This window comes from Mobula birostris, chromosome 1, assembly GCF_030028105.1.
Source record: "Mobula birostris isolate sMobBir1 chromosome 1, sMobBir1.hap1, whole genome shotgun sequence".
NCBI lineage: Eukaryota > Metazoa > Chordata > Chondrichthyes > Myliobatiformes > Myliobatidae > Mobula > Mobula birostris.
The window spans coordinates 11910934-11938931 of NC_092370.1; the positions used below are offsets into that span (position 1 = coordinate 11910934).

General features: G+C 40.8%; 1 protein-coding gene across 7 annotated transcripts in view; it reads right to left on the reverse strand.

Annotated features, from left to right (window-relative positions):
* Positions 1 to 27998, reverse strand: part of clasp2 (cytoplasmic linker associated protein 2) — a 358715-nt gene that overhangs the window by 143640 nt on the left and 187077 nt on the right. For all 7 annotated transcript variants that reach the window (XM_072252438.1, XM_072252433.1, XM_072252430.1 and 4 more), the window contains 7 exons: positions 27693 to 27828; positions 27172 to 27242; positions 25054 to 25113; positions 22670 to 22747; positions 20188 to 20355; positions 15059 to 15108; positions 9003 to 9167 (listed from right to left, as the gene is read on the reverse strand). In XM_072252438.1, the coding sequence (XP_072108539.1) occupies positions 9003 to 9167; positions 15059 to 15108; positions 20188 to 20355; positions 22670 to 22747; positions 25054 to 25113; positions 27172 to 27242; positions 27693 to 27828 (728 nt within the window). The remainder of the gene's footprint in view (positions 1 to 9002; positions 9168 to 15058; positions 15109 to 20187; positions 20356 to 22669; positions 22748 to 25053; positions 25114 to 27171; positions 27243 to 27692; positions 27829 to 27998) is intronic.

Sequence of the window (27998 nt, forward strand, 5' to 3'; positions counted from 1 at the left end):
AGTAAGCATACAGGTACAGCAGGCAGTGAAGAAAGCTAATGGCATGTTGGCCTTCATAACAAGGCGAGTTGCGTATAGGAGCAAAGAGGTCCTTCTGCAGTTGTACAAGGCCCTGGTGAGACCCCACTTGGAGTATCGTGTGCAGTTTTGGTCTCCAAATTTGAGGAAGGACATTCTTGCTACGGAGGGAGTGTAGCGTAGGTTCACTGGGTTAATTCCAGGGATGGCGGGAATGTCATATGTTGAAAGATTGGAGCAAAGGGGCTTGTACATACTGGAATTTAGAAGGATGAGAGGGGATCTGATTGAAACATATAAGATTATTAAGGAATTGGACATGCTCGAGGCAGAAAACATGTTCCCGATGTTGGGGGAGTCCAGAACCAGAGGCCACAGTTTAAGAATAAGGGGCAGACCATTTAGAACGGAGTTGAGGAAAAACTTTTTCACCCAGAGAGTTGTGGATCTGAGGAATGCTCTGCCTCAGAAGGCAGTGGAGGCCAATTATCTGGATTCTTTCAAGAAAAAGTTAGATAGAGCTCTTAAAGATAGCAGAGTCAAGGGATATGGGGAGAAGGCAGGAACAGGGTACTGATTGTGGATGATCAGCTATGATCACAGTGAATGGTGGTGCTGACTCAAAGGGCCGAATGACTTACTCCTGCACCTATTGTCTATTGTATTGCTCAAATAGGCTGAAGGGCTTGTTTCTGTGCTGTACTTTTCTATGACTCTAAAATGACTCTATAATTTGAAAATTCATGCATACTTTTACATTCTTGTCTGGCAGAATTCATAAGTTGCAGAATACAAATGATGAACTGAGATGGCAGTTTTTTTTTTCTGGGAAGAAGTGTTTCCTAACAGGATGGAGAATTGAATAGATAGACGACTGAAAGCTTGGGATCAGCCTTGCAGACTGAATGGAGGTGCACTGCAAAGAGGTCACCCAATCTATATTTAGTTTGCCCAATACACAGGAGAGCACATAATAAACACTGAAAACAGAAATCTAAATTGGAAGTAGTACAAGCATATTGCTGTGTTTGAGTCCCTGGACTAACAGAGAGTGAGGAAGTAAAAGGCAAGTACTGTAGGCCCTGTGTGGAGATGTTCTGTGAGAAAGGCATGAGTATCGATGATGGAGGAAGAGTTAAATGGAATAAAGAAGATAAAGAAGAAGAGGGAGTTGTATGAAATGTATAGGAAACAGGGAGTAAATCAGGTGCTTGAGGAGTATTAAGAAGTGCAAGAAAATACTTAAGAAAGTAATCAGGAGGGCTAAAAGAAGACATGAGGTTGCCTTGGCAGTCAATGTGAAGGATAATCCAAAGAGCTTTTACAAGTATATTAAGAGCAAAAGGATTGTAAGGGATAAAATTGGTCCTCTTGAAGATCAGAGTGGTCGGCTATGTGCGGAACCAAAGGAAATGGGGGAGATCTTAAATAGCTTTTTGCCTCTGTATCTACTAAGGAAACTGGCATGAAGTCTATGGAATTGAGGGAATCAAGTAGTGAGATCATGGAAACTGTACAGATTGAAAAGGAGGAGGTGCTTGCTGTCTTGAGGAATATTAAAGTGGATAAATCCCCGGGACCTGACAGACTGTTCCCTCGGACCTTGAAGGAGACTAGTGTTGAAATTGCGGAGGCCCTGGCAGAAATATTTAAAATGTCGCTGTCCACGGGTGAGGTGCCGGAGGATTGGAGGGTGGCTCATGTTGTTCCGTTGTTTAAAAAAGGATCGAAAAGTAATCCAGGAAATTATAGGCCGGTGAGTTTAACGTCGGTAGTAGGTAAGTTATTGGAGGGAGTACTAAGAGACAGAACCTACAAGCATTTGGATAGACAGGGACTTATTAGGGAGAGTCAACATGGCTTTGTGCATGGTAGGTCATGTTTGACCAATCTATTGGAGTTTTTCGAGGAGGTTACCAGGAAAGTGGATGAAGGGAAGGCAGTGGATATTGTCTACATGGATTTCAGTAAGGCCTTTGACAAGGTCCCGCATGGGAGGTTAGTTAGGAAAATTCAGTGGCTAGGTATACATGGAGGGGTGGTAAATTGGATTAGACATTGGCTCAATGGAAGAAGCCAAAGAGTGGTGGTAGAGAATTGCTTCTCTGAGTGGAGGCCTGTGACTAGTGGTGTGCCACAGGGATCAGTGCTGGGTCCATTGTTATTTGTCATCTATATCAATGATCTGGATGATAATGTGGTAAATTGGATCAGCAAATTTGCTGATGATACAAGGATTGGAGATGTAGTAGACAGCGAGGAAGGTTTTCAGAGCCTGCAGAGGGACTTGGACCAGCTGGAAAAAATGGGCTGAAAAATGGCAGATGGAGTTTAATACAGATAAGTGTGAGGTATTGCACATTGGAAGGACAAACCAAGGTAGAACATACGGGGTTAATGGTGAGGCACTGAGGAGTGCAGTGGAACAGAGGGATCTGGGAATACAGATACAAAATTCCCTAAAAGTGGTGTCACAAGTAGATAGGGTCGTAAAGAGAGCTTTTGGTACATTGGCCTTTATTAATCGAAGTATTGAGTATAAGAGCTGGAATGCTATGATGAGGTTGTATAAGGCATTGGTGAGGCCGAATCTGGAGTATTGTAGAAACATACATAGAAACATACATAGAAAATAGGTGCAGGAGTAGGCCATTCGGCCCTTCGAGCCTGCACCGCCATTTATTATGATCATGGCTGATCATCCAACTCAGAACCCCGCCCCAGCCTTCCCTCCATACCCCCTGACCCCCGTAGCCACAAGGGCCATATCTAACTCCCTCTTAAATATAGCCAATGAACTGGCCTCAACTGTTTCCTGTGGCAGAGGATTCCACAGATTCATCACTCTCTGTGAGAAGAAGTTTTTCCTAATCTCGGTCCTAGAAGGCTTCCCCTCTATCCTCAAACTGTGGCCCCTCGTTCTGGACTTCCCCAACATCGGGAACAATCTTCCTGCATCTAGCCTGTCCAATCCCTTTAGGATCTTATACGTTTCAATCAGATCCCCCCTCAATCTTCTAAATTCCAACGAGTACAAGCCCAGTTCATCCAGTCTTTCTTCATATGAAAGTCCTGCCATCCCAGGAATCAATCTGGTGAACCTTCTTTGTACTCCCTCTATGGTAAGGATGTCTTTCCTCAGATTAGGGGACCAAAACTGCACACAATACTCCAGGTGTGGTCTCACCAAGGCCTTGTACAACTGCAGTAGTACCTCCCTGCTCCTGTACTCGAATCCTCTCGCTATAAATGCCAGCATACCATTCGCCTTTTTCACCGCCTGCTGTACCTGCATGCCCACTTTCAATGACTGGTGTATAATGACACCCAGGTCTCGTTGCACTTCCCCTTTTCCTAATCGGTCACTATTCAGATAATAATCTGTTTTCCTATTTTTGCCACCAAAGTGGATAACTTCACATTTATCCACATTAAATTGCATCTGCCATGAATTTGCCCACTCACCCAACCTATCCAAGTCACCCTGCATCCTCCTCACAGCTAACACTGCCACCCAGCTTTGTGTCATCCGCAAACTTGGAGATGCTGCATTTAATTCCCTCATCCAAGCCATTAATATATATTGTAAACAACTGAGGTCCCAGCACTGAGCCTTGCGGTACCCCACAAGTCACCGCCTGCCATTCTGAAAAGGTCCCGTTTATTCCCACTCTTTGCTTCCTGTCTGCTAACCAACTCTCCACCCACACCAATACCTTACCCGCAATACCGTGTGCTTTAAGTTTGCACACTAATCTCCTGTGTGGGACCTTGTCAAAAGCCTTCTGAAAATCCAAATATACCACATCCACTGGTTCTCCCCTATCCACTCTACCAGTTACATCCTCAAAAAATTCTATGAGATTCGTCAGACATGATTTTCCTTTCACAAATCCATGCTGACTTTGTCCGATCATTTCACCGCTTTCCAAATGTGCTGTTATCACATCCTTGATAACTGACTCCAGCAGTTTCCCCACCACCGACGTTAGGGTAACCGGTCTATAATTCCCCGGTTTCTCTCTCCCTCCTTTTTTAAAAAGTGGAGTTACATTAGCCACCCTCCAATCCTCAGGAACTAGTCCAGAATCTAACGAGTTTTGAAAAATTATCACTAATGCATCCACTATTTCTTGGGCTACTTCCTTAAGCACCCTGGAATGCAGACCATCTGGCCCTGGAGATTTATCTGCCTTCAATCCCTTCAATTTACCTAACACCACTTCCCTACTAACATATATTTCGCTCAGTTCCTCCATCTCACTGGACCCTCTGTCCCCTACCATTTCTGGAAGATTATTTATGTCCTCCTTAGTGAAGACAGAACCAAAGTAATTATTCAATTGGTCTGCCATGTCCTTGCTCCCCATAATCAACTCACCTGTTTCTGCCTGCAGGGGACCTACATTTGTCTTTACCAGTCTTTTCCTTTTTACTTATCTATAAAAGCTTTTACAGTCCGTTTTTATGTTGCCTGCCAGTTTTCTCTCATAATCTTTTTTCCCCTTCCTAATTAAGCCCTTTGTCCTCCTCTGCTGAACTCTGAATTTCTCCCAGTCCTCAGGTGATCCACTTTCTCTGGCTAATTTGTATGCTTCTTCTTTGGAATTGATACTATCCCTAATTTCTCTTGTCAGCCATGGGTGCACTACTTTCCTTGATTTATTCTTTTGCCAAACTGGGATGAACAATTGTTGTAGTTCATCCATGCAACCTTTAAATGCTTGCCATTGCATATCCACCGTCAATCCTTTAAGTGTCATTTGCTAGTCTATCTTAGCTAATTCATATCTCATACCTTCAAAGTTACCCCTCTTTAAGTTCAGAATCTTTGTTTCTGAATTAACTATGTCACTCTCCATCTTAATGAAGAATTCCACCATATTATGGTCACTCTTACCCAAGGGGCCTCTCACGACAAGATCGCTAATTAACCCTTCCTCATTGCTCAAAATCCAGTCCAGAATAGCCTGCTCTCTAGTTGGTTCCTCGACATGTTGGTTCAAAAAACCATCCCGCATACATTCCAAGAAATCCTCTTCCTCAGCACCTTTACCAATTTGGTTCACCCAATCTACATGTAGATTGAAGTCACCCATTATAACTGCTGTTCCTTTATTGCACACATTTCTAATTTCCTGTTTAATACCATCTCCGACCTCACTACTACTGTTAGGTGGCGTGTACACAACTCCCACCAGCGTCTTCTGCCCCTTAGTGTTACGCAGCTCTACCCATATCGATTCCACATCTTCCCGGCTTATGTCCTTCCTTTCTATTGCGTTAATCTCTTCTTTAACCAGCAACGTTGTGTTCAGTTTTGTGTTCAGTTTTGGTCACCAAATTACAGGAAGGATATAAATAAGGTCGAAAGAATGCAGAGAAGGTTTACAAGGATGTTGCCAGGACTTGAGAAACTCAGTTACAGAGAAAGGTTGAATAGGTTAGGACTTTATTCCCTGGAGCGTAGAAGAATGAGGGGAGATTTGATAGAGGTATATAAAATTATGATGGGTATAGATAGAGTGAATGCAAGCAGGCTATTTCCACTGAGGCAAAGGGAGAAAAAAACCAGAGGACATGGGTTAAGGGTGAGGGGAGAAAAGTTTAAAGGGGACATTGGGGGGGCTTCTTCACACAGAGAGTGGTGGGAGTATGGAATGAGCTGCCAGATGAGGTGGTAAATGCGGGTTCTTTTTTAACATTTAAGAATAAATTGGACAGACACATGGATGGGAGGTGTATGGAGGGATATGGTCCATGTGCAGGTCAGTGGGACTAGGCAGAAAATGGTTCGGCACAGCCAAGAAGGGCCAAAAGGCCTGTTTCTGTGCTGTAGTTTCTATGGTTTCTATGGAACGTTGGAAAAAGGATGTCCCCTTAAAAACAACAAAAAGGGACATGAAGACAACAGAATTGCCTTGGAATGGTTGAATGTATAGGCTGAAGGGATAGAAGAAAGCAGCATCTCCAAACAGAAGAGTCAAGTCTGCTTCTCCTTCTACTCAGGATGCCTCATCTGCCAAGGCTTTCCAGCACTTCCTATTTCAAATTAAGATTTCCAATATCTGCAGTCATTTTTTTTTGGTTTTCACCAGACTGCTGTCTTTGCGCCAGGTTGAGGAAAGTCAGTGAGAAAAGAAGTACAGAAAATGGAATGGATATGGTTGAGAGCCCAGCCAACTGTGGTAGAGGAAATACTGCTTGAGGCAAAATGGAGATCCATCAGAAGTACCACTGAGGAAGGTATATCCAATGTCTCCTTCCTTTCTCAATCTTTACCATAGCTAAAAGGACTCTCTAGCTCCTAATTTTCAGCTTTTACCAGCTTCTCCTGCCATGCAGAATTAACATCTGGCTACACTTGCCCTCGCCATCTAATTAACATCATCAAATTCCACGCTAGTGCTCCCAGTATGTCTTCCTTATTCTGTCATACCATCTATTTCTCCCCTCAAGAATAGGAGATGTACTCTTCTTTCTTCTCTTAAAACAAAATCCTTATTCACACCACAAATCAAAAGAGGTTTTGTACTAGCCAGATAGATTTGAGTAAATACTTCTTCCTGCCTTTATTTCTCCAAAAGTTCACTCTTTCTGTTAGTTATTTTAGGGTAATAAAGCACATTTTCTTCTTTTCAAGGAATATTTGAAATTCCATAGACGCTGCCTGACCTGCGGTTCCTCCAGGATTTTGTGTTTGTTACTCTGGATTTCTTGCATCTGCAGAACATTATTTGCAACTTGTAGTTCTTTTTGTGTGTGTTGCACAGCTGTGCTGTTACAAAACAGCAAATTTTCCGACATATGCCAACCACCTATGTACAACCTAGCACTACTTTATGGACATACAATCAATGTATACAAGCTATTTTATGTATTTATATTTATTGTGATTTTTTTTATTGTGTTCTTTATATTAATGCGAATTTTTATGCTGCATTGAATCCAGAGTAACAGTTATTTTGTTCTACTTTACACTTATGCATTGGAAGTGCCTTTAAACATCCTTGAATCTTGATAATTAACCTGATTATGATTGCTTTACTTACCTGAGCACACTGCATGCAATGCAAGGTAGGGGGCAACATTATATTGCTCTTTTACTGGCATTTAGCAGTGTAAAAACCAGCCCGCAAATACACTCAAATTTTATAGTTAATGTTTCAGATGCTTAAGTACTACATCATTTTCTCAAGTGTAGAAACTTGCTTGCACTTGGCCCAAAATGTTAGTAAGTCTGTCAACAATCAATGTGCTAACAAACTGCTTGCAATTTTGCAAACATACATCCTCACACTTTTTTTCAGCCAGTCACTTGCCAACTCAATAGTGCGAGCCAAAAAGAATATTTAACAAATTTTTCAGGGCATTGTCTGTGTTCACTCACAGAGGTAATGCTGAAGGTTTTAAATGAACAATGTTTAAAAGGTCAAGCACATTTCTCTTGTAGTCCCAGGCACTGCTCTGTAACCCACTGCTGATCCAAACTGAGATCAGAATTACCAAACCCACAAGTGGTTGCAGAAGGTTCCCAATCAAAACTAAGAGGAGAGTCATGCCAAAGGAAATCCCGCAGAAAGAGAAATCCTGTAATATCTGCAGCAGTATCACTATCATACAGCCGCATAAAAGATGATGAGACCCAGGAGCAGAATGAGGCCATTTGGGCCCATTGAGCTTGCCCCACTATTCCATCATTGTTCATTCATTATGTGTCCTGTCGTATGGTGTTTCCATGACCATGATTGTTACTGTCAAATTTATCTACAGAAGTGGTTTGCCACTATCTTCTGGGCAGTGTCTTTACAGGACAGGTGACTCCAGCCATTACCAATACTCTTCAGAGATCGTCTGCCTGGTGTCAGTGGTCACACAACCAGGACTTGTGATATGCACCGGGGAGGAAGTGGGGGGAAGGTGTGCTAAGCAGGTGCTAAACTTCGCAGGCTGGCGGCAAGAAGGAGCACTTTACACGCCATTTGGTAGGAATATACCTCATACCTCAACACTGCCACCCTATCATAGCCAATTTATTTTCTTTCTCAACACTATTATGAGCAGCATTCACAAGAAAAATTAAAGCTAAATAATACACAACTTTTTACAAGAATACAACTAGAACAAAGTCCATTTTAGTGCTGCTAAACAAGTAATTAATGTTGCAAACCCGAGTATGGCTAAACAAGTAATTGTTGCAAACCCAAGTACTGCTAAACAAGTAATTAATTAATTACAAACCCATGTTCATAATGTCTCCACAGCATTTCCCAGCTTCAGCCTCCATCTCCAACCTTCCCTGCCCCACTTGTCCATCAACCCCTCTTCGTGTGGATTCAACTGGTATTTGCTAACTCCTGCCTCAGCCCTCCATGTCACCTCTTTACACTGACCATTGCCCTGCTAATCTTTCAGTCCACATTAAGGGTGTCAACCTGAAGCATCAACAATCCCTGTGCCTCCACAGATGCTGCCTGAACTACGGAGTTCCTCCAGCATTCTAGCATCAGAATTGGAGCCTCCAAAGCAGGGGATCCCAAGCTGGGTTCACAGATCCCTTGGTTAATGGTCGGGGTCTACGGCATAAAAAAGGTTGGGAACCCTTGCTCCAGAGACCGCTGATACTGGAATCCAAGTGTCAAATGTCAACAGTTTCTTTCCTTCAACGGACACTGCTTGACCTGACGAGTTCTTACTCCTACTCCCCCACATTTTATTTCCAGCCGTGTTTTTCTCCCTCGCATCAGCAAGATTCAGAGTCTCCCGCCCTGATTGAATATCTGAACTCTCCCCAAGAGCCCAAACACACTTCCCCATGAACCTGTTCCTGTTGTTAGTTCTGAGATGGAAAGCAATATAACAATTGATAAAGATGACAATGTACAATATTAAACAAACCATTCGCATTGATAAATATTAGGAACAACTCACTGAACTGCAAAGGGAGAAAGATGTATGGTGGAGAATGAACTAATCAATCTTACCAAGTGAGGAATAGGCACCTGCAGGTACATTAGATGTAGTTAAACGGCTCGCCCCAGAATGTCCAGTGGTATGCCGTGATTTTGCAGCTGCAGCTGCATTAACATCTACATCACTTCTGGAACGCTGCAAACCACCAGGAGTGGCTATGGATTTTGTACTTGGACCTAAAATAAAGCAGGAAAGTAATTGATTCATTTTTTTTATTACATGTTTTACTAAAAATAACTAATTTCAACAATAATCACTCCAAATCTTAGAGAAAAAAAACATCACATTCACTCTTCCAAATGTTTCAGTTGTAAAGAAATTCAGTAAACTGCACTGCATAACACGCTGGGAAGAATAGTTAAAGGAAATACAAAAATGTCCCGTATAGTCTGCTCAGTCAACAGCTGGAGTGCTATGAATGGATAACTATCTTCCAGTGGTATTGTTAAATGACGATTACCTACACATTCCTTCCAATTCATATACCATAAGACACAGAGGCAGAATTAGGCCATTTAGACCATCGAGCCTGCTCTGCCATTCAATCATGGCTGATCATTTTCTCCCTTCCAGAGCCAACCTTTGATGCCGTGGCCAATCAAGAACCTATTAATCTCCGCTTAAATACACCCAACAACCTGGCCTCCACAGCTGCTCGTGTTAACAAATTCACCTCCTTCTGGCTAAAGAAATTTCTGTTTTAAATGGACACCCCTCTATACTGAGGCTGTGCCCTCTTGTCTTAGACTCCTCCACTATGGGAAACATCCTTTCCACATCTACTCTGTCTAGGCCTTTCAACATTCAAAAGGTTTCAATGAGATCCCCTCTCATTCTTCTAAATTCCAGTGAGTACAGACCCAGAGCCATCAAACGTTCCTTGTATGATAACCCTTTCATTCCTGGAATCATCCTTGTCAACCTCCTCTGATCCCTTTCCGATGCCAGCACATTTTTTTCTGAGAAAAGAAACCCAAAGCTGTTCATAATACTCCAGGTGAGGCCTCACCACTGCCTTATAAAGACTCAGAATCACATCCCTGCTCTCGTATTCGAGACCTCTTGAAATGAATGCTAACATGGCATTTGCCTTTCCTCAAACCGCAAGTTAACCTTTCTGGTGTTCTGCACTCCCAAGTCCTTCTCAGATTTTTGGTTTTTATCCCCACTTAGAAAATAGTCTGCACATATATTTCTTCTGCATGCATGCATGACCATGCACTTTTCAACATTGTATTTCACTTGCCACTTTCTTGTCCATTCTCCTAATCTTCCTAAGTCCTTCTGCAGCCTATCCGTTTCCTCAACACTACCTGCCCCTCCACCAATCTTCATCTCATCTGCAAACTTGGCAACAAAGCCATCTATTCCAACATCTAAATCACTGATATAATAAAAATCATAAAAAGTGGTCCCAACACTGACCCCTGCGGAACATTAATCATCACTGGCAGAGACAACCAGAAATGGATCCTTTTATTCCTACTTGCAGCCTTCTACTAATCAGCCAATGCTCTAACCATGCTAACAATTTTCCTGTAATACCATGGGCTCTTAACTTGGTAAACAGCCTCATGCGTGGCACCTTGCCAAAGACCTACTAAAAATCCAAATATACAGCATCCACTGCATCCCCTTTATCTATCCTACTTGTAACCTCCACAAAGAATTCCAACAGGTTCATTGGGCAAGATTTTCCCTTAAGGGAACCATGCTGACTTTGTCCTATCTTGTCCTGTGTCACCAAGTACTCCATCACCTCATCCTTAACAATTGACTCAACATCTTCCCTACTACTAAGGTCAAGCTAACCGGTTTATAATTTCCTTTTTGCTGCCTCCCCCCTTCCTTAAAGAGTAGAGTGACATTTGCAACCTTCCAGTCCTCCGGAACCATGCCAGGGTCCAATGATTCTTGAAAGTCATAACTAATGCCTCCACAATCTCTTACCGCTACCTCTTTCAGAACCCTAGGGTGCAGCTTATCTGATCCGGGTGACTTATGTACCTTTAGGTTTTGCAGCTTTGAGCACCTTCTCCCTTGTAATAGTAACTGCACTCATTTCTTTTCCCTCACACCTTTCAACACCTGGCATACTGCTGGTGTCTTCCATAGTGAAGACTGATGTAAAATACTCATTTAGTTCATCTGCCATCTCCTTGACCCCTGTTATCATTTCTCCGGCCTCATTTTCTAATAGTCCTATATCCACTCTCATCTCTCTTTTTTTAATATATACTTGAAAAAGCTTTTTCTATCCACCTTGATGTTGTTTGCTAGCTTGTTTTTGCATTTCATCTTTTCCCTCCAAATGACTCTTTTAGTTGCTTTGTGTAGATATTTAAAAGCTTCCCAATTTTCTATCTTCCAGATAATTTTTGCTTTGTTGCATTCCCTCTTTTTTACTTTTACATTAGCTTTGACTTCCCTTGTCAGCTGTGGCTGTACTATTTTTGCCATTTGAGTATTTCTTTGTTTTTGGAATACGTCTATCTTGCACCTTCCTCATTTCTCCCAGAAACTCAAGCCAGTGCTGCTCTGCTATCAACCCTACTAGCATCTCGATCCAATTTACTTCATACCACTGTAATTTCCTTTACTGCACTAAAATACTGCTATGTCAAACTTTACTTTTTCCCTATGAAATTTCAAGTTGAACTCAATCATATTGTGATCAGTGCCTCCCAAGGGTTTCTTTACCTTAAGCTCCCTAATCGTCTCTGGTTCATTACATAACACTCAATCCAGTATAGCTCATCCCTTAATAGGTTCAATGACAAAACTGCTCTAAAAAGCCATCTCGTAGGCATTCAACAAACTCACTCTCTTGAGATCCACTGCCAACCTGATTTTCCCAATTGACCTGTATGTTAAAATCTCACATGACTTTCATAACATTGCCCCTTTGACACGCCTTTTCTATTTCCCGTTGTAATCTGGGTACACATGTTGGGAGACCTGTATATAAATGCCATCATGGCCCTTGCAGTTTCTTAACTCAACCCCTAAGGATTCAGCATCTTTCTACTGAATTGATGCCATTCTTTACCAGCAGAGCAACACCAACTCCCTCTGCCTTCTTATCCCTCTAATACAATGTGTAACCTTGGACATTCAGCTCCCAACTACAACCATCCTTCAGTCACGATTCAGTGATGGCAACACATCATACCTGATAATCTGTAAATGTGCAACAAGATCATCCACCTTATTTCTTATACTGTACTCTATGCATTGAGATATAACACAAAGAGTACTGTATTTGCTACCCTTTTTAATTGTGCATCCCTAATGCACTGATACCTACCCTGCTAGCTACAATTTTGTTCTATCACCTGCCTGTGCTTCCTGACAACCTGACATGCATGTTATCTCTTCTTTTATATCATCCGTCGTATCACGAGTCTCTTCACTCTGGTTCCCATCTCCCTGCCAAATTAGTTTAAACCCGCCGCCACAGCTCTAACAAACCTGCCAGTGAGAATATTAGCTTATACATGGCTGAACATCACACAGGTGACCGCTGCTGTTGTTAACTTGCACCAGGATCTGGAATTATATCATTTGCTTGTGATTTGCAAGCCCAGAGCAAACTAGCAGCAAAATTGCTGGAATTTACCAACATTAACAGCACATAGCCCATTTGTTAAGAGCTTGCATCACTAAACTGGCTTGGAGTATTTTATAACAGTTGTGCTGACCATCTTATTTCATTTCTTGTGAAATTCTGGATCACAGGTCATATAGCAATATGACAAGGACACAGGCTCGTCAGCCCAATGAATCCATTCTCACCATTGTGCCCAGCCAGCAGGCCCCAATTTACTTTCTTTGGTCCATATCCCTCTCAGAACCACTCCTCCATGTACCTATCCACGTACTTCTTAAATGATACTGTTGTACTTACATCAACCACTTCCTCTGGCAGTTCGTTCCATATACTCACCACCTACAGCATGAAAAAAATTGCCCTCGGATACCTTTTAAATGGAGAGCTATGGCCCTGGTGCAGGTTGATGGTAGTAGGCAGTTTAAATGGTTTGGCATGGACTAGATTGCCCGCAGGGCCTGTGTCTGTGCTGTACTTTTCTGAGACTCTATGACTCGAAATCTCACCCCTCTCGCCCTAAACCTATGTCCCTTAGTTTTGTACTCCTGTACCCTGGAGAAAATACTCTTAAAAATCCACCTTGTCTGTGCCCCCTATAATTTTAAACATTAATATAAAGTCACCTCCTCATTGACCGATCTTCCAAGGAATAAGGATGTTTCATCTCTCTAGGACTCAATCCCCCAAGTCCTAGAACATCCTTATAAATATTTTCTGCACTCTTTCCAGTTTAATCATATCTTCCTGTAACAGCACTTTGGTAGAAAGAATAAAAGCATAGATTTTCTAAACAGGGAGAAAATTGAAAAATCAAAGGTACAAAGGGACTTGGAGGTCCTCATGCAGGATTCCCTAAAGGCTAATTTGCAGGTTGAGTTGGTAGTTAGGAAGGCAAATGCAATGTTAGCACTCATTTTGAGAGGATTAGAATATAACAGCAAAGATGTAATACTAAGGCTTTATAAGGCATTGGTCAGACCGTACTTGGTCTGTGAACACTTTTGGGCTACTTATCTAAGAAAAGATGTACTGGCATTGGAGAGGGTCCGGAAAAGATTCATGAGAATGATTCTGGGAATGAAAAGGTTAACGTATGAGGAGTGTTTGATGGCCCTAGGCCTGTACTCACTGGAGTTTAGAAGAATGAGTGGGGATCTCATTGAAACCTATTGAATATTGAAAGGCCTAGATAGAGTGGATGTGTAGAGGATGTTTCCTATAATGGGTGACTCTAGGATCAGAGGGCATAAGTTCAAAATGCAGAGACCTCTACTTAGAACAGAGATGATGAGGAAATTCTTTAGCTAAAGGGTGGTGAATCTGTGGAATTTATTGTTATGGACAGCAGTGCAGGTCACATCATTGGATATATTTAAAACTGAGATTGATACGTTCTTGATCAGTCAGGGCGCCAAAGGTTTCAGGGAGAAAGCAGGAGAATGGGGTTGAGATGAATAACACATCAGCCATGATGGAATGGTGGAGCAGACTCGATGAGCTGAGTGGCCTGATTCTGCTCGATGTCTTAATGTCTTATGGTAAAGTGCAAGACCTTTAACAGTGCTGATGAGCAGAGGGATCTTGGTGTACAAATTCATACATCCCTGAAAGTGACTACACAGGTCGATAGTGTGGCTAAAAAGACAGATGGCATGCTTGCCTTTATTAGTCGAGGCACCGAGTTCAAGCATTATTAAACTCTAGTTAGGTTATATGTGGTCACCTCATAATAGGAAAGATGTCAAGTTTTGGAGAGAGTGCAGAAGAGGTTTACCAGAATGTTGCCTGGATTACAGGACATGTACTTTAATAAGAGGCTGGATAAACATGGGTTGTTTTCTTCAGAGCGATGGAGGCTGAGGGGAGATCTGATTGAGGTTTATAAGATTATGAGAGGCTTAGTTAAGTAGACAGACAGCATCTTTTACGCAGGGTTGAAATCTCTAATACCAGAAGGCATGCACTTAAGGTAAGAGGGGATAATTGCAAAGGAGATGTGAGGGGCAATTTATATATATATATATATATAAAAATGTGTGTACACATATATATATACACACACACACACATACATACACATACATACATACACACACACACACAAATACAGGCAGAGCTGGGTGCGCTGTTGGGGTGGAAGTAGAAGCAAGTACATTAGAGACTTTTAAGAGATGCTTGGATAGGCATATGAATGTGAGGAAAATGGAAGGATATGGACATTGTGAAAGCAGAGGGATTACTTTAGATGGCCATTGGATTACTAATTTAATTGGATCGGCAGAACATTGTGGGCCACAGGGCCTGTTCAAGCACTGTACAAATCTATGTTCTATAATCCTGTGCTTTCCTCATGCTTTGGAAAAATTATCTGTCACTTGATCGTTCAAAATATGAATCAATTATATACTCATTCATGTATGTGATGAAGTTCTAAACATCTCAATATAAAATACTAACCTTTTGACGTACTCCCACTTGCAACAGACCACTTAGCTGGAAAGGCACGGCTGGAAAGAAACAAAATACATCATGTTAACTACTAGAGGTAACACAAACAAACACAATCTGTATGCCTAATTATTGCACAATGTATCATTCTAATAAATGTTTTAAAACCATTAGATAAGCTATGGGGTTGGTTCAGAGTTTCCACCACCAACATTTAGCTTCCAGCACCCTGTGCTGATGATTGCTTTCACTGAACTGTGGAGATCGTAGCTGAGTAAGGTATTGATATTATAAGGATTGAATTCTGTGGTAATTCATTTCTTGTAGAAAAAGTCAAATTGGTGTCTTTCAATTTTCTGGGGTGGTGACTACTGGAACAACCAACATCTTTAAGTCCTAGGATTCAAAGAAGAATAAAGTGTAAAATTGTGAAATTACTAGGGAAAAGTATCTTGCGATTTAGTATGAAGGGAGAACGGTCTCAGGCCTGGGGAGCTGTTTAAGCGAAGTGAGGTATGTTTTGCAGCATCAAGGGTCTGCAAAATCTGGTCACAGGATGCCTGGGAATTCTGGAACACTAAGGAATAGGTAGAGTTAGCTAGCTACCACCTTCTGCTCTCTTTTTGATCAGAGATAGTTTCTTTTTACTGTTAACCTTATCACATTCCTTATAATGAAAAGGCATCCTCTGCCATTTCTATTTTGCTCATTCCTTCTAATAGTCAAATATCCTGGAATATTTTGCTTCCAGACTGGTAGAATGTGACTTTTAGAGGAAATCTTATTCTCTCCTATTAATTGTTGCTTATTCATATTAATTTTCTGAACTTGCTATTTTTCCCTTATGACACCTATTGGAGTAATTCTGTTCCTGTGGCACTTCTCTTTGGCTTTTAAACTTGCTCCTTTCTAAATCCTCCCCACCTTCCAAGCATTTTAGGGGCAAGAGACCAACAAAAGAAGGGTTAGGATAAAGCACTGGTTGATTGGCAGGAGGCAAAGAGTGGGAATAAAGGGAGCCTTTTCTGCTTGCCAGTGACTTGTAGTGTCCCACAGGAGTCTGTGTTGGGACAGATTCTTTTTACATCATTATTCAATGATTTGGATGACAGAATTAATGGCTTTGTGGCCAAGTTTGTTGATAATACGAAGACAGGTGGAGGGGCAGGTAGATTTGAGGAAGCAGAGAGGCTACAGAAGGACTTCTGCAGCAGGATTGACATGGATAGATAAATATCTAAGGTCCAATGAGGTACATCTCTGACTGCTCTGGAATGCAAAGGAAAAGATTGCTGAGGTAAATATTTAAAATTTGCTGGCCTTCAGTCATCCGGCAGCACTTTGCTGGCCTTGGAGGACTACTGGATGATTGCAGGACAGCAGATGTGATACCTGCAAGAGGAATAAGCAAGGTGATTACATGCTGCCAGGTCTAAAATCAATAGCAAGGGAGATAATTGGAAAAAGCTCTGATGGACACTTGAAGAGACAGGAATAAATAAATGATGGTTTTGTTTAGTGGAAGTCAGATCACTTTGATGGAATTTTTTTGAAGATAAATTAAATTGGTAGATCAGGGTAGTGCAGTTATGTAGTCTGTATGGATTTCAAGAAGATATTTGACAAGAACATGTGGGAGATTGATCTAATAGGTCAGGTCCCATGGCAAATTGGACCTACAGTAGCTTGAGAGAGGAGGCAGTGGGTGATTGAGTTCAGAGCTGCTTTTGCAACCGCCTGCGAACAGCTGTGTTTCACAATGATCAATGGTCTTTTCAGTTTATCTATCTATATGTCACGGAAGAGTAAGTTTGCAAATGACCCTAGGACTGGTTGTGCTTTTGAAGAGTGAGGAGCGTTTGGCTACTTGAATCTATTGTTGGATTGATAAGAGTGGCATAGCAAAAGCAAATGAAATTTAATACAAAAAAGGTGAGGTGGTGCATTAGCAAGGACTAATAAAGCTAAGACATGCACAATGGAAGGTAGACTTTTAGTGGTATCTTGAGACGTATCTCCGAGAACCCCTAATGGTGGCAACACATCTGAATATGATGACTCAGAAGGCATACAGGATTATTTTCTTTATTAGCCAGGGTATAGAGCCTAACAGCAAGAGGTTATGGTGCAACTACATAAAACATTGTTTAGGTCACATCTAGATTATTGTGTGCAGTTCTGCTTGCTATGCTATATGAAGGATTTGACCGTACTGAAGAGGAGAATTGCTGTATGGAAGGAGCATTTCAGCCACATGGAGAAACTAGATTGGACAAATTCTCTTTCGAGTGAAGGAGCTGAGGAGGAATCTCATTGAGATATACAAAATTATGAGGAGCATTGATATGATCAATGTCATATCAGCAGAAGAGATCTAGAGAGAGTAAAAGGGTAAAGGGAAAAATCCAGGGGGAAAGACATGGCCACAGACCCAAGCACAAAGGCAAAGGTGGCAAAATAAGAGTTCAACATCATTCCAGGCTTAGAATTCATCAAGATAGGCATATAGGATGGGAAAGTTGATATACCTTCTGGAGATGGTTCATTCAGAATCAGAGGGATAAAGGTCAGAATGGACAGTTGAAACATATCCAGGGGTAAGACAGGGCAAAGAAACAATGCAAGAGTAAAGTGATGGCGGAGAAAGAACTGCTGAAATTAGTGACCTTTAATATCTGTAACAAAGGAAACTTTTATTCTAACAATGTTTATTTTTCACTTTCTCCTCTGTCCTTGTACGTCTTCTATTTAGATTCCCTTCAAACAGATCAACTTTGATAAAATCAGCTTTAACATTCCCTCTATGCTGATACCATGAGCTTTTGCATAGTACGATGTGTCGAGTTCAAATCATAATCATTCCCCTTTTCCTCTCCACAATTCCTGTTCCTCTGCCAGTTAAAAATTAGTTTGATCTTTGAACTTCAGGAAGAAGAAACACAACTGTTTTCATCCAGAGGTCTGCAGTGTAAAGGTTTCAAGTTTCTGGGTGTCAACATATCTGAACATCTATCCTGGGTCCAACATATTGATGCAATCACAAAGAAGGCATGCCAACACCTATATCTCATTAGGATATTGATGAATGCTGGTATGTCACCAAAAATTCTAGCACATCTCTACAGATGTACCAGGGAGAATGCTCTAAATCCAAGTCAACTCCCTCATGGGCACTAGCTTCTTATAACTGAGGACATCTTTAAAACACTATGCCTCAAAAGGCAGCATCCATCATTAAGGACCCTCACCACCCATTACTACCATCAATAAGATGGTGCAGGAGCTTGGAGATACATTCACCATTTTAAGAACAGTTTCTTTCCCTCCACCAACAGATTTCTGAGTGGTCCATGAATACCTAACTATTTTGCGCTCTTTTTGCACTATATATTTTTTATAGACTCGTTTGTAATTTATAGTAATTTTTTATTTACTGCTGCCGCAAATCATCAAATTTCATAACATATTTCAGTGATAATAAACTTTGTCTTGGCCTGATAAAAGGTTAATTAATATTGGCTGACCAGTTACATTTTCTGATTTTATCCAGTTGTCCAGCAAGTACAGTTAATGTATTCCAATCCTACTCTATTACCAATCCCAATATAGTAAATAGTGCACATTTTGAAATGAAATGAAATATCTTTATTGTCATTGCATAGTACAATTTGTCATGCACCAATACAGCGAAAATGAGTTCAAACAAAACTTTTAAGATTATATTTGTCTCTCTAATGTTAACCAACTTTTTGAACTATTGTCTTCTGCTTCCAATATATTGAGAGGTAACACCTCGAAATTAATTCTCTCAGGAGGGGCATAGCTAAGGTGGATTGTTACAAGGGTAGGCTGTCTAAACCAAAAGGCATAGGTAGACCTGATGGATAAGTTTTTCTACACAGAGGATGGTGATACATGAACAAGCTGCCAGAAGTAGCAGAAGCAGATACAATTAGAACATTTAAAAGAACATAGAACTTTACAACAAGGAACAGGTCCTTTGCACCATGGTACTGAGCTGAACTAACTAAACTAATTAAATCCAATTTCTTTGGTTTGCACATGGTCCATATCCTTCCAATGCCTATCAAAGAGTGTCTTAAATGCCTCAATTGTATTTGTCTCCAGCACCACCCCTAGCAGTGCCTAACAGGGAGCCACCACTCTCTACGTAAAAACAAATATCCCACATATTTTCTTTGAACTCTTCCTCTCATCTTAAGTGAAGGGGGAAAGCCTCTAGTATTAGACATTTTGACCCAGGGGAAAGATATTGGTTGAGAACTTATGCCTCTCAACGTTTTATAAACTTCTGTCTGGTCACTCAACCTCCTCCACTCCAGAAAAACATTTGGAAGAGACATGCATGGGAAAGTTGTAAAGGAATACAAGCCAAATGCAGGGAATCGGGACTAGCTCAGGAAGGCATGGACAAGTTGGTTAAAGGGTCTGTTTCCATGCTGTATAACTGCGTGATTATGACACTAATCCAATTTTTTCTTCCGGCTCAGAGATGCAAACATGCTTCAAAGCTTTATTTCAATCCTTCAATTACATTGTGCTTGTAAAGTTAATGAATTTAATTTTGATTACATTTTTTCAAACTGAAGAGGAAATAGATATGCAAAAATTCTCATATATGTGAATTTATGTCTGTTTAAAAGATATATTGTCCTAATAAAAATGTATTAAGTGTTAAACTTAAAACGTGGAGACATAATAATAATTATACATGAAATAAAAGAAAATTAGCTAATAAAAATGATTGAAGTATGAAAAAGTTATAATTTAATGGTGCTAAAAACTAGAAGCTAAGATATAGATGATAATCCCTGTATCGTATCAGTTTCCACTAAACAACCCAACTTATAATGCACTTGCATGAACATTAAAACCCCTAAATGATCCCTCTAAATCATTTTTATTTTGAGGCTACAGATCTTTCCCATTACCCTATAAAATACAAGTTGAGTCGATGCACTATACAAGTTGTAATGTAAAACTTTCAATATTCATTGTCCATGACTTATTTCAGTCAACTTAATCAGTAAGGAGGGAAGTCTGAAACAGAATAAAAATACAGTGCTATGCAGTGACTTAACTTTAAGTAAATATTATTTAAAATAGTCTTGTCATACTTAAGGCTTTCCTGTGAGCTGGAAGATGACCGATCTGAGTGAGGAAGAGAAGCTGCACTCGTGGAACTCTTCAGGTGGGCCTGAAATCCTTTCTGATAGGACGGTTCCAGGGAGTTGTATAATGCATCAGCTTCAGCAGGAAAATGGTTCCGAAGGCTCCAGTAGGTTCTACTCAGAAAAATTAAACATCACATTTTCAGACCTTTTAAAGGGAACTATCTATAAATTGTAATCAATTAATCGTATATGGTGTTTTGTCTGTTATTTGGCAGGGTGGGGTACAATCACACAGCATCCACACAAACTTAATTACCTAGTTTGGCGGAGCCAGGGCTGTTTTCACTAGACAGCGAGTTGAGCGAGCCTGAGGCTTACCGGGGGGGGGGGGGGGGGGGGCTACACTTAAAAATCAACTCCAACATCTTCCCTACTACTGAGGTCAGACTAACTAGCCTATAGTTTCCATTCTTCTGTCTCTCTCCCTTCTTGAAGAGTGGAGTGACATTTGCAATTTTCCAGTCTTCCAGAACGATTCCAGAATCGAGTAGATTCTTAAAATCAGTAGTAATACCCCCACAATCTCTTCAGCCACCTCTTTTAGAACTCTGAGGTGTAGACTATATGGTCCAGGTGACTTATCTACCTTCAGACCTTTCAGCTTCCGAAGAAATTTCTGTCTCGTTATGGTAACTTTGCACACTTAAGACATAGTCATAGTCATACTTTATTGATCCCGGGGGAAATTGGTTAATGACACCATAACACCATAAGACATAGGAGCAGAATTAGGCCATTCAGCCCATTGAGTCTGCTCTGCCATTCCATCATGGCTGATCCTGGATGCCGCTCAACCCCATACACCTGCCTTCTCACCATACTCTTTGATGCCCAGACTGATCAGGAAACTATCAACTTCCGCCTAAACATACCCACAGACTCTGCTTCCACTGCAGTCTGCAGCACAGCATTCCACTGATTCACTACTCTCTGGCTAAAAAAATTCCTCCTTGCTTCAGTTCTAAAAGGTTGCCCCTAAATTTTGAAGCTGTGCCCTCTTGTTCTGGATTCCCTGACCACAGGAAACATCCTCTCCACATCCACCCTATCTAGTCTTTTCAACATTCAGTAAGTTTCAATGAGCTCCCCACACATTCTTCTAAATTCCAGTGAGTACAGACCCAAAGCTACCAAACTCTCCTCTTATATTAACCCCTTCATTTCCAGAATAATCCTTGTGAACCTCCTCTGGACTCTCTCCAATGACAACACATCCTTTCTGAGATATGGGGCTCAAAACTATTGACAATACTTCCAAGTGCGGCCTGACTGGTGTCTTATAAAGTCTCAGCATTATTTCCTTGCTTTTATATTTTATTCCCCTTGACATAAATGCCAACGCTGCATTTGCTTTCTTTACCACAGACTCAACCTGTAAATTAACCTTCTGGGAGTCTTGCATGAGGACTCCCAAGTCCCTCTGCACCTTTGATGTTTGAATCTTCTCCCTATTTAGATAACAGTCTGTACTATTGTTTCCTATACCAAAATACCTTATCATACACTTCCCAACACTGTATTCCATCTGCCACTTTTTTGCCCATTCTTCCAGTTTGTCTAAGTCCTGCTGCAATCGCATTGCTTCCTCAGCAGTACCTACCCCTCCACTTATCTTCATATCATCCACAAACTTTGCCACAAAACCATCAATTCCATTATCCAAATCACTGACAAACAATGTGAAAAGTAGCAGTCCCAATACTGACCCAAGGAACATGATAGTCAGTGGCAGCCAAGCAGAAAAAGCCCCTTCTATTCCCATTCACTGTCTCCTGCCTGTCAGCCACTCCTCTATCCATGCCAGTATCTTTCCTGTAATGCCATAGGATTTTATCTTGTTAAGCAGCCCCATGTGTGGCACCTTATCAAATGCCTTCTGAAAATCCAAGTAAATGACATCCACTGCCTCTCCTTTGTCCACCCTGCTTCTTACTTCTTCGAAGAACTCTAACAGATTTGTCAGGCAAGATTTCCCTTTACAGAAACCACGCTGACTTTGACTTATTTTATCGATAGTCTCCAAGTACCCTGAAACCTCATCCTTAATGGACTCCCACACTTTCTCAACCACCGAGGTTAGGCTAACTGGCCTATAATTTTGTTTCTTTTGCCTTCCTCTCTTCTTAAAGAATGGAGTGACATTTGTAATCTTCTAGTCCTCTGGGACCCTGCCTAAATCAAGTAATTCTTGAAAGATTGTGACCAATGCATCTGTCATCTCTTCATGCCCCCTGAAACCTGGAACTTCTATCATACCGCTCACATCTTCCACAGCGAATACTTATTCAGCAAAAAATTCATTTTAAAATATGTTCTGTGTATAACAAACATAGACAAACTACTTATTTCAACAAAAATCTTATATCAAATCTAGAGTAGATTTACTTTGTTTAAAAATATGATTAGCTCTGAAATGATTCCTTACTTTCGAGCTTCCTGTCTGGCTTCTGCATCAGCATCTGAAATGCCTTTCTTGATGGTCTCAACCAGAACAGTCACGTGCCTAGTCAAAATAATATGAAAAGTAATCATGCATTTTATAATTGCTCAACTAAAACATTTGGAAGAAATAATTAAGGATTCTTTGGACAAATTCTATCATCTGTGTTGATCTGAATGGTCATTGAAACACTGAAATGAGTGTGGTACCTGTGTCATTTTACCCTGAAATATGCAGACTCAAGTTATTAACAAATTTGCTGAGGCCACAATTCAGAAAAATGGAGGGAGGGCAGGGGGGGGAGGGAAAGGGGGCACAGGGGGATGGCCATTGCAGAGAACAGCTGTCTGGTAATGTAAATGATACATTTTGCTTTCTTCAGGAACAGCTTCTTTCCCTCCACTATTAGATTTCTGAACAGTCCATGAACACTACATTATAATAAACACAACTGATTCTGCAGATGCTGAAATCCAAAAAACACAAGAGATTCAGCAGATGCTGGAAATCTAGAAACTACCTCATTATTCTTTTGTGGGTAATATTGATTTTGTAACTAATAGTAAATTTATAACTTCACACTGTACTGCTGCCACAAAACAACAAATTTCACCTCATATATGACAGTATTAATGAATGTAATTCTGATTCCTCAAGCTTTCAGATACGGTGACCTTTATTTTCAGGCAAGATTTCCCAATCACAGTGTAAGTTTATGTTTTCTTACTTGAAGTACAAAATGAATTATCTGCAATGTGGACATTATTCTTTCAACTTTGGCAATAATTTTATTTTTTTAAGCAAATGATCGAAATTGTTGTTAAGCCTAAGCCTGCATTCTCTACTCTATTTGTTCAGCAAAACAATCAGTAACAAATGAAAGGAACAGTAAATACCTTTACAAAGCTGAAAGAGTTGGAATTTCTGCACCAGCTTGAGAATTGATTTTTGGTAATAAACCTATTTTTGATATTGAACTCTACACTATGTGAAGTAATTCAAATTAGTACTTCTGTTCACAAACGAGAGAAAATCTGCAGATGCTGGAAATCAGAGCAACACACACAAAATGCTGGAGGAACTCAGCAGGCCAGGTAGCATCTAGGAAAAGAGTACAGTGGACGTTTCAGGCTCTTTTCCTAGATGCTGCCTGGCCTGCTGAGTTCCTCCAGCATTTTGTGTGTATTACTTCTGTTTGTATGTTTTAAATGTTTATACATCACCAAATAAACCTTTCCTCTCCATTTTCATAGAAGATACCAGCACTTCTACCAAGTTCTAATCATATGTGGAAGTCAGTTCTCAGAGTCTATGTCAAGTTGGACAGAACACATGATCTACTTCAACGGAGATCACAGGACTGCAGGGGGAAAAAAGCAAAAGGACCAGCATGTTTTGCTTCAAATATTTTGGTTTTGTTTAATGTTGTCATTCTTGATTTTTGTAGTATGTTTTTGCAAATTTTACTGTTAGTACTTCAAATTTACAATAATTATTCACTTTATTTTTAATGGTTGTAAATTTTCTGAATATCAGTATCAGAATCTGGTTTAATATCACCAGAATATGCCATAAAATTTGTTAACTTTGCAGCAGCAATACAATGCAATACATGATAATATAGAAAAAACCTGAATTACAGCAACCATTTATGTATATGTTTTAAATAGTTAAATTAAATAAGTAGTACAAAAATAGAAATTAAAAAATAGTGAGATAGTGTTCATGGGCACAATATCCATTTAGAAATCGGATGGCAGAGGAGAAGAAGCTGTTCCTGAATTACAGAATATGTTCCTTCAGGTTACTGTGCCTCCTTCCTGATGGTAACAATGAGAAGAGGGCATGTCCTGGGTGCTAGGGGTCCTTAATGATAGACACTGCATTTTTAAGGCACCAATCCTTTAAGATGTCTTGGATACTACGGAGGCTAGTACCCATGATGGAACAGAGATTCTCACAGTTTTGACTGCAATTAAAACTGTGGTCCAGGCTTTGCTGCCTGTCCAAGCTTTGTGGCATCTTCATTATGCCATTTGAGGCTTTCTACTACTATGGCCATGAACGAGCAATTGGGGACATTTCAGCCTACCAGACCCAAGCAAGCATCATTCAACTGTAGAATCTAACTGTGGATAGTATGAAATGACCCAATAAACTACAAATATGAACATCTGTCACATTTACATTTGAAACTCTAACTTAGCACCGTAATAAATTACTTTAAAAAATCCAATAAGCTTGGAAAATAAATCTTCCAAATAATTAAATATTGTAAGATGCAAATTACTGTCCAATCAGATGTATGTCTCTTCTCCAAACTTCTTGTGCTAACAGCTTCTACTTCTTTTGAACTTTTATGCCCTTACCTTTCTAGGGAGTGTGTTTGCCATTCCTGCAGCAACAAATCTAAAAACTCGTAACAACGCCTGTAAATGAGATGGAAAAGTCAGTCTTTCCAAGCTGAGCTCAAACGCTTGACATTTTGAGCTATAAATAAACAAGAGTTCTTAATCAGGGTTAAATAATATTAACAGGTTACATTCACCCATTCATTCCCAATGGCTACCTCAGCAAGTTGAGGCAACTGCAAAAATTTTCAGGTGCTCACCCAGCTAATCCGAATTTCCTGCATTTGACGTAAATCCCTCTGAGCCCCAACCCTCCATGCAACAGGGATAGGGTTGTAATTGTGTACAAATATTGCGGATGAGTACAAAGAAAGCCATGGATGTGGTGGGCTCAAGGGCTCATTTCTATACATTACTAATCTATGTTTCCATGGCACTAATATTGATTTAGGATATTATAACTATTTTGATGATAAAGTTAATTAAAATTGGAAATTGGAGAGGAGCTAAGATTGCGCCAGAGGGTGACTTTTTCGAGCACATCTATGAAACAGCTTCAATTTATATCTTTAATGTCACTCTTTATCCTTTTCAAGGTGGCTGGGATTCTGTAAAAGTCCATGATCTACAGCTGCACTCAAACTGTGGTTCTTCATGGCAGTGAGTTCCTGCTCTTGGAGCTCACTGATTGGCTGTTATTGATATCTCCAGGAGTGGCCTGGAAGACATGCACCTTTGGGATCAGGCCCTGCTCGACCCTGTGTATGACTGATTCCTCGCCAGTGTTGTTAACTGAAGCATTGTGTGAGATCAGAACATCAAGTCAGTGGGTACAGTTGTTGGAGGCCTCTGCACTCGAACAATCATGCTCTCTCTCTCTCTCTCTCTCTCTCAATGATGGGGGTGGAGCTGGTTCTCAAGTTGGGTGAGCTCCAATAAGTGTCACTTCAGACTGTAACTGCAAAACAGCAAGCTGTTGGTCTCCCTCTCGTTGTGGAAGGGTTGACACACCCCTCTCTCTCTCGAGACACACACACACACACACACACACAGACAAAGAGACAGAGACACACAGAGACCGAGCCAGAGACAGCCAGTGGCATGTCGAAGTGCTCTGTTATGGTCTGTAGTTTTTGATGGACCTAGATCATGGCCTCTTTGGGGGCTTTGCTATTTGTTGCTGGCAGGTGGTGGGCGCTAATGCTTCCAGCTGGAACAAGTAGAGGGAGGGTTGATGCTTTGCTGCAGATTGTGCGTGGGAGGGGAAGGGGGTCTTTGGGGTTCTAATGCCTGTCATTCATTCTTTGGAGTTTTCTTCTGTTTCGTCTGCGAAGAGTAAGAATTTCAGGTTGTATACTGTATACATTCTGATATTAAATGGAACCATTGAAGCAGTAATTTTCTGACTGTTGGCTTTTGAGATCTTGTAGGAAATAGTTATTACAAAAGTTGAGTTTCATGACCTTAGCTCTGGTCAGCCACATGATTTACAAGAACATACAATATTTAAAAAAATAAATACACTATTGTAGCATGGTGGATAGCGCGATGTTATTACAGCTCGGGACATTGGAGTTGAGAGTTCAATTCTGGCTTCTTCTGTAAGAAAGTTTGCACATTCTTCCCAAACGTGTGGGATTCCTCTAGGTGCTCTGGATTCTTCCCATGGTCCAAAGACACACCGGTTAGTAGGATAATTTTCAATGTTGGCATGTGGTCAAGTGGTTAAGGTGTCGGTCTAGTGACCTGACGGTCGCTAGTTTGAGCCTTGGCTGAGGCAGCGTGTGTGTCCTTGAGCAAGGCACTTAACCGCACATTGCTCTGCGATGACACCAGTGCCAAGCTGTATGGGTCCTAATACCCTTCCCTTGGACAACATCGGCGGCGTGGAGTGGGGAGACTTGCAGTATAGGCAACTGCTGGCCTTCCATACAACCTTGTCCAGGCCTGCGCCCTGGAAACCTTCCAAGGCGCAAATCCATGGTCTCATGAGACTAACGGATGCCTATTTATTTTAAATTGTCCTATGATTTGGCTGGGGTTAAATGGGTGGGTTGCTGGGTGGCATGGATTGTTGGGCTGGGAGGACCTCTTCCACATTGTATCTCTAAATAAGTACCAATTTAATAGCCTTACCTTCTCACTGCCACTGACTTTGAAGTACAATTGCTGGTTATTAAGGGAATCAACCTTGGAACATGAGTGTGCTGCGAGAAAAATAATGACCAAATTACCACCCACTCCCAAATACTTCAGTCATAAAATTAAGCTCAATGTCACACTTGAATGCAAATTAGCTTTCTTAAAACTCAGCAAAAAATATTTAAACACTTCTCAAAGACCAGAAACTATTGACTAGAAGTCATCAGTTCATCACTACATCAACTCTTGCTTCATCCCACTGGCAATATTCCCTTGGTGCTATCTATCTGTTCCGATTCTCTCTACAATTTTGAACTAACTTTTGCTCTTCCCCAGTCTTGAAAAAGACTCATTTTTTTTTTTCCAATGCTTTTTTCTCTCCTCATATAAATTTTGGTTTAAAGTTTTGTGTTAAGGATTCTCCTGTGAATTGCCTTTGGGAAAATGCAGCTGAATTAAAGTCAGTGTAACCATCAGTAACACAAGTGTAAAGAGATTATGCACGATTTACTCACACGGATGATGCACCGGATTGCCGCTACTCCAGACGTTGCCATGACTTTTGCACAGTTTGGGACAAGATTAAATAACGTAGGCACAATGGCTTCAGCACTATGATCATATTTGTTGCCAAGAATTGTTGACAGGTGCCTGTGTAAATTCCAACAAATGGACTTTGAACAAAACAAAGACAACATATGTTTTGTTAAATTTATAGCTGTACCACAGAAATAAAGGCCCGATATACACATCAGTTACCCAGTTTATGTTTGCCCCACATCAATCATTTTTTTTAATTGAAAATAAAATGCATCCTTGTT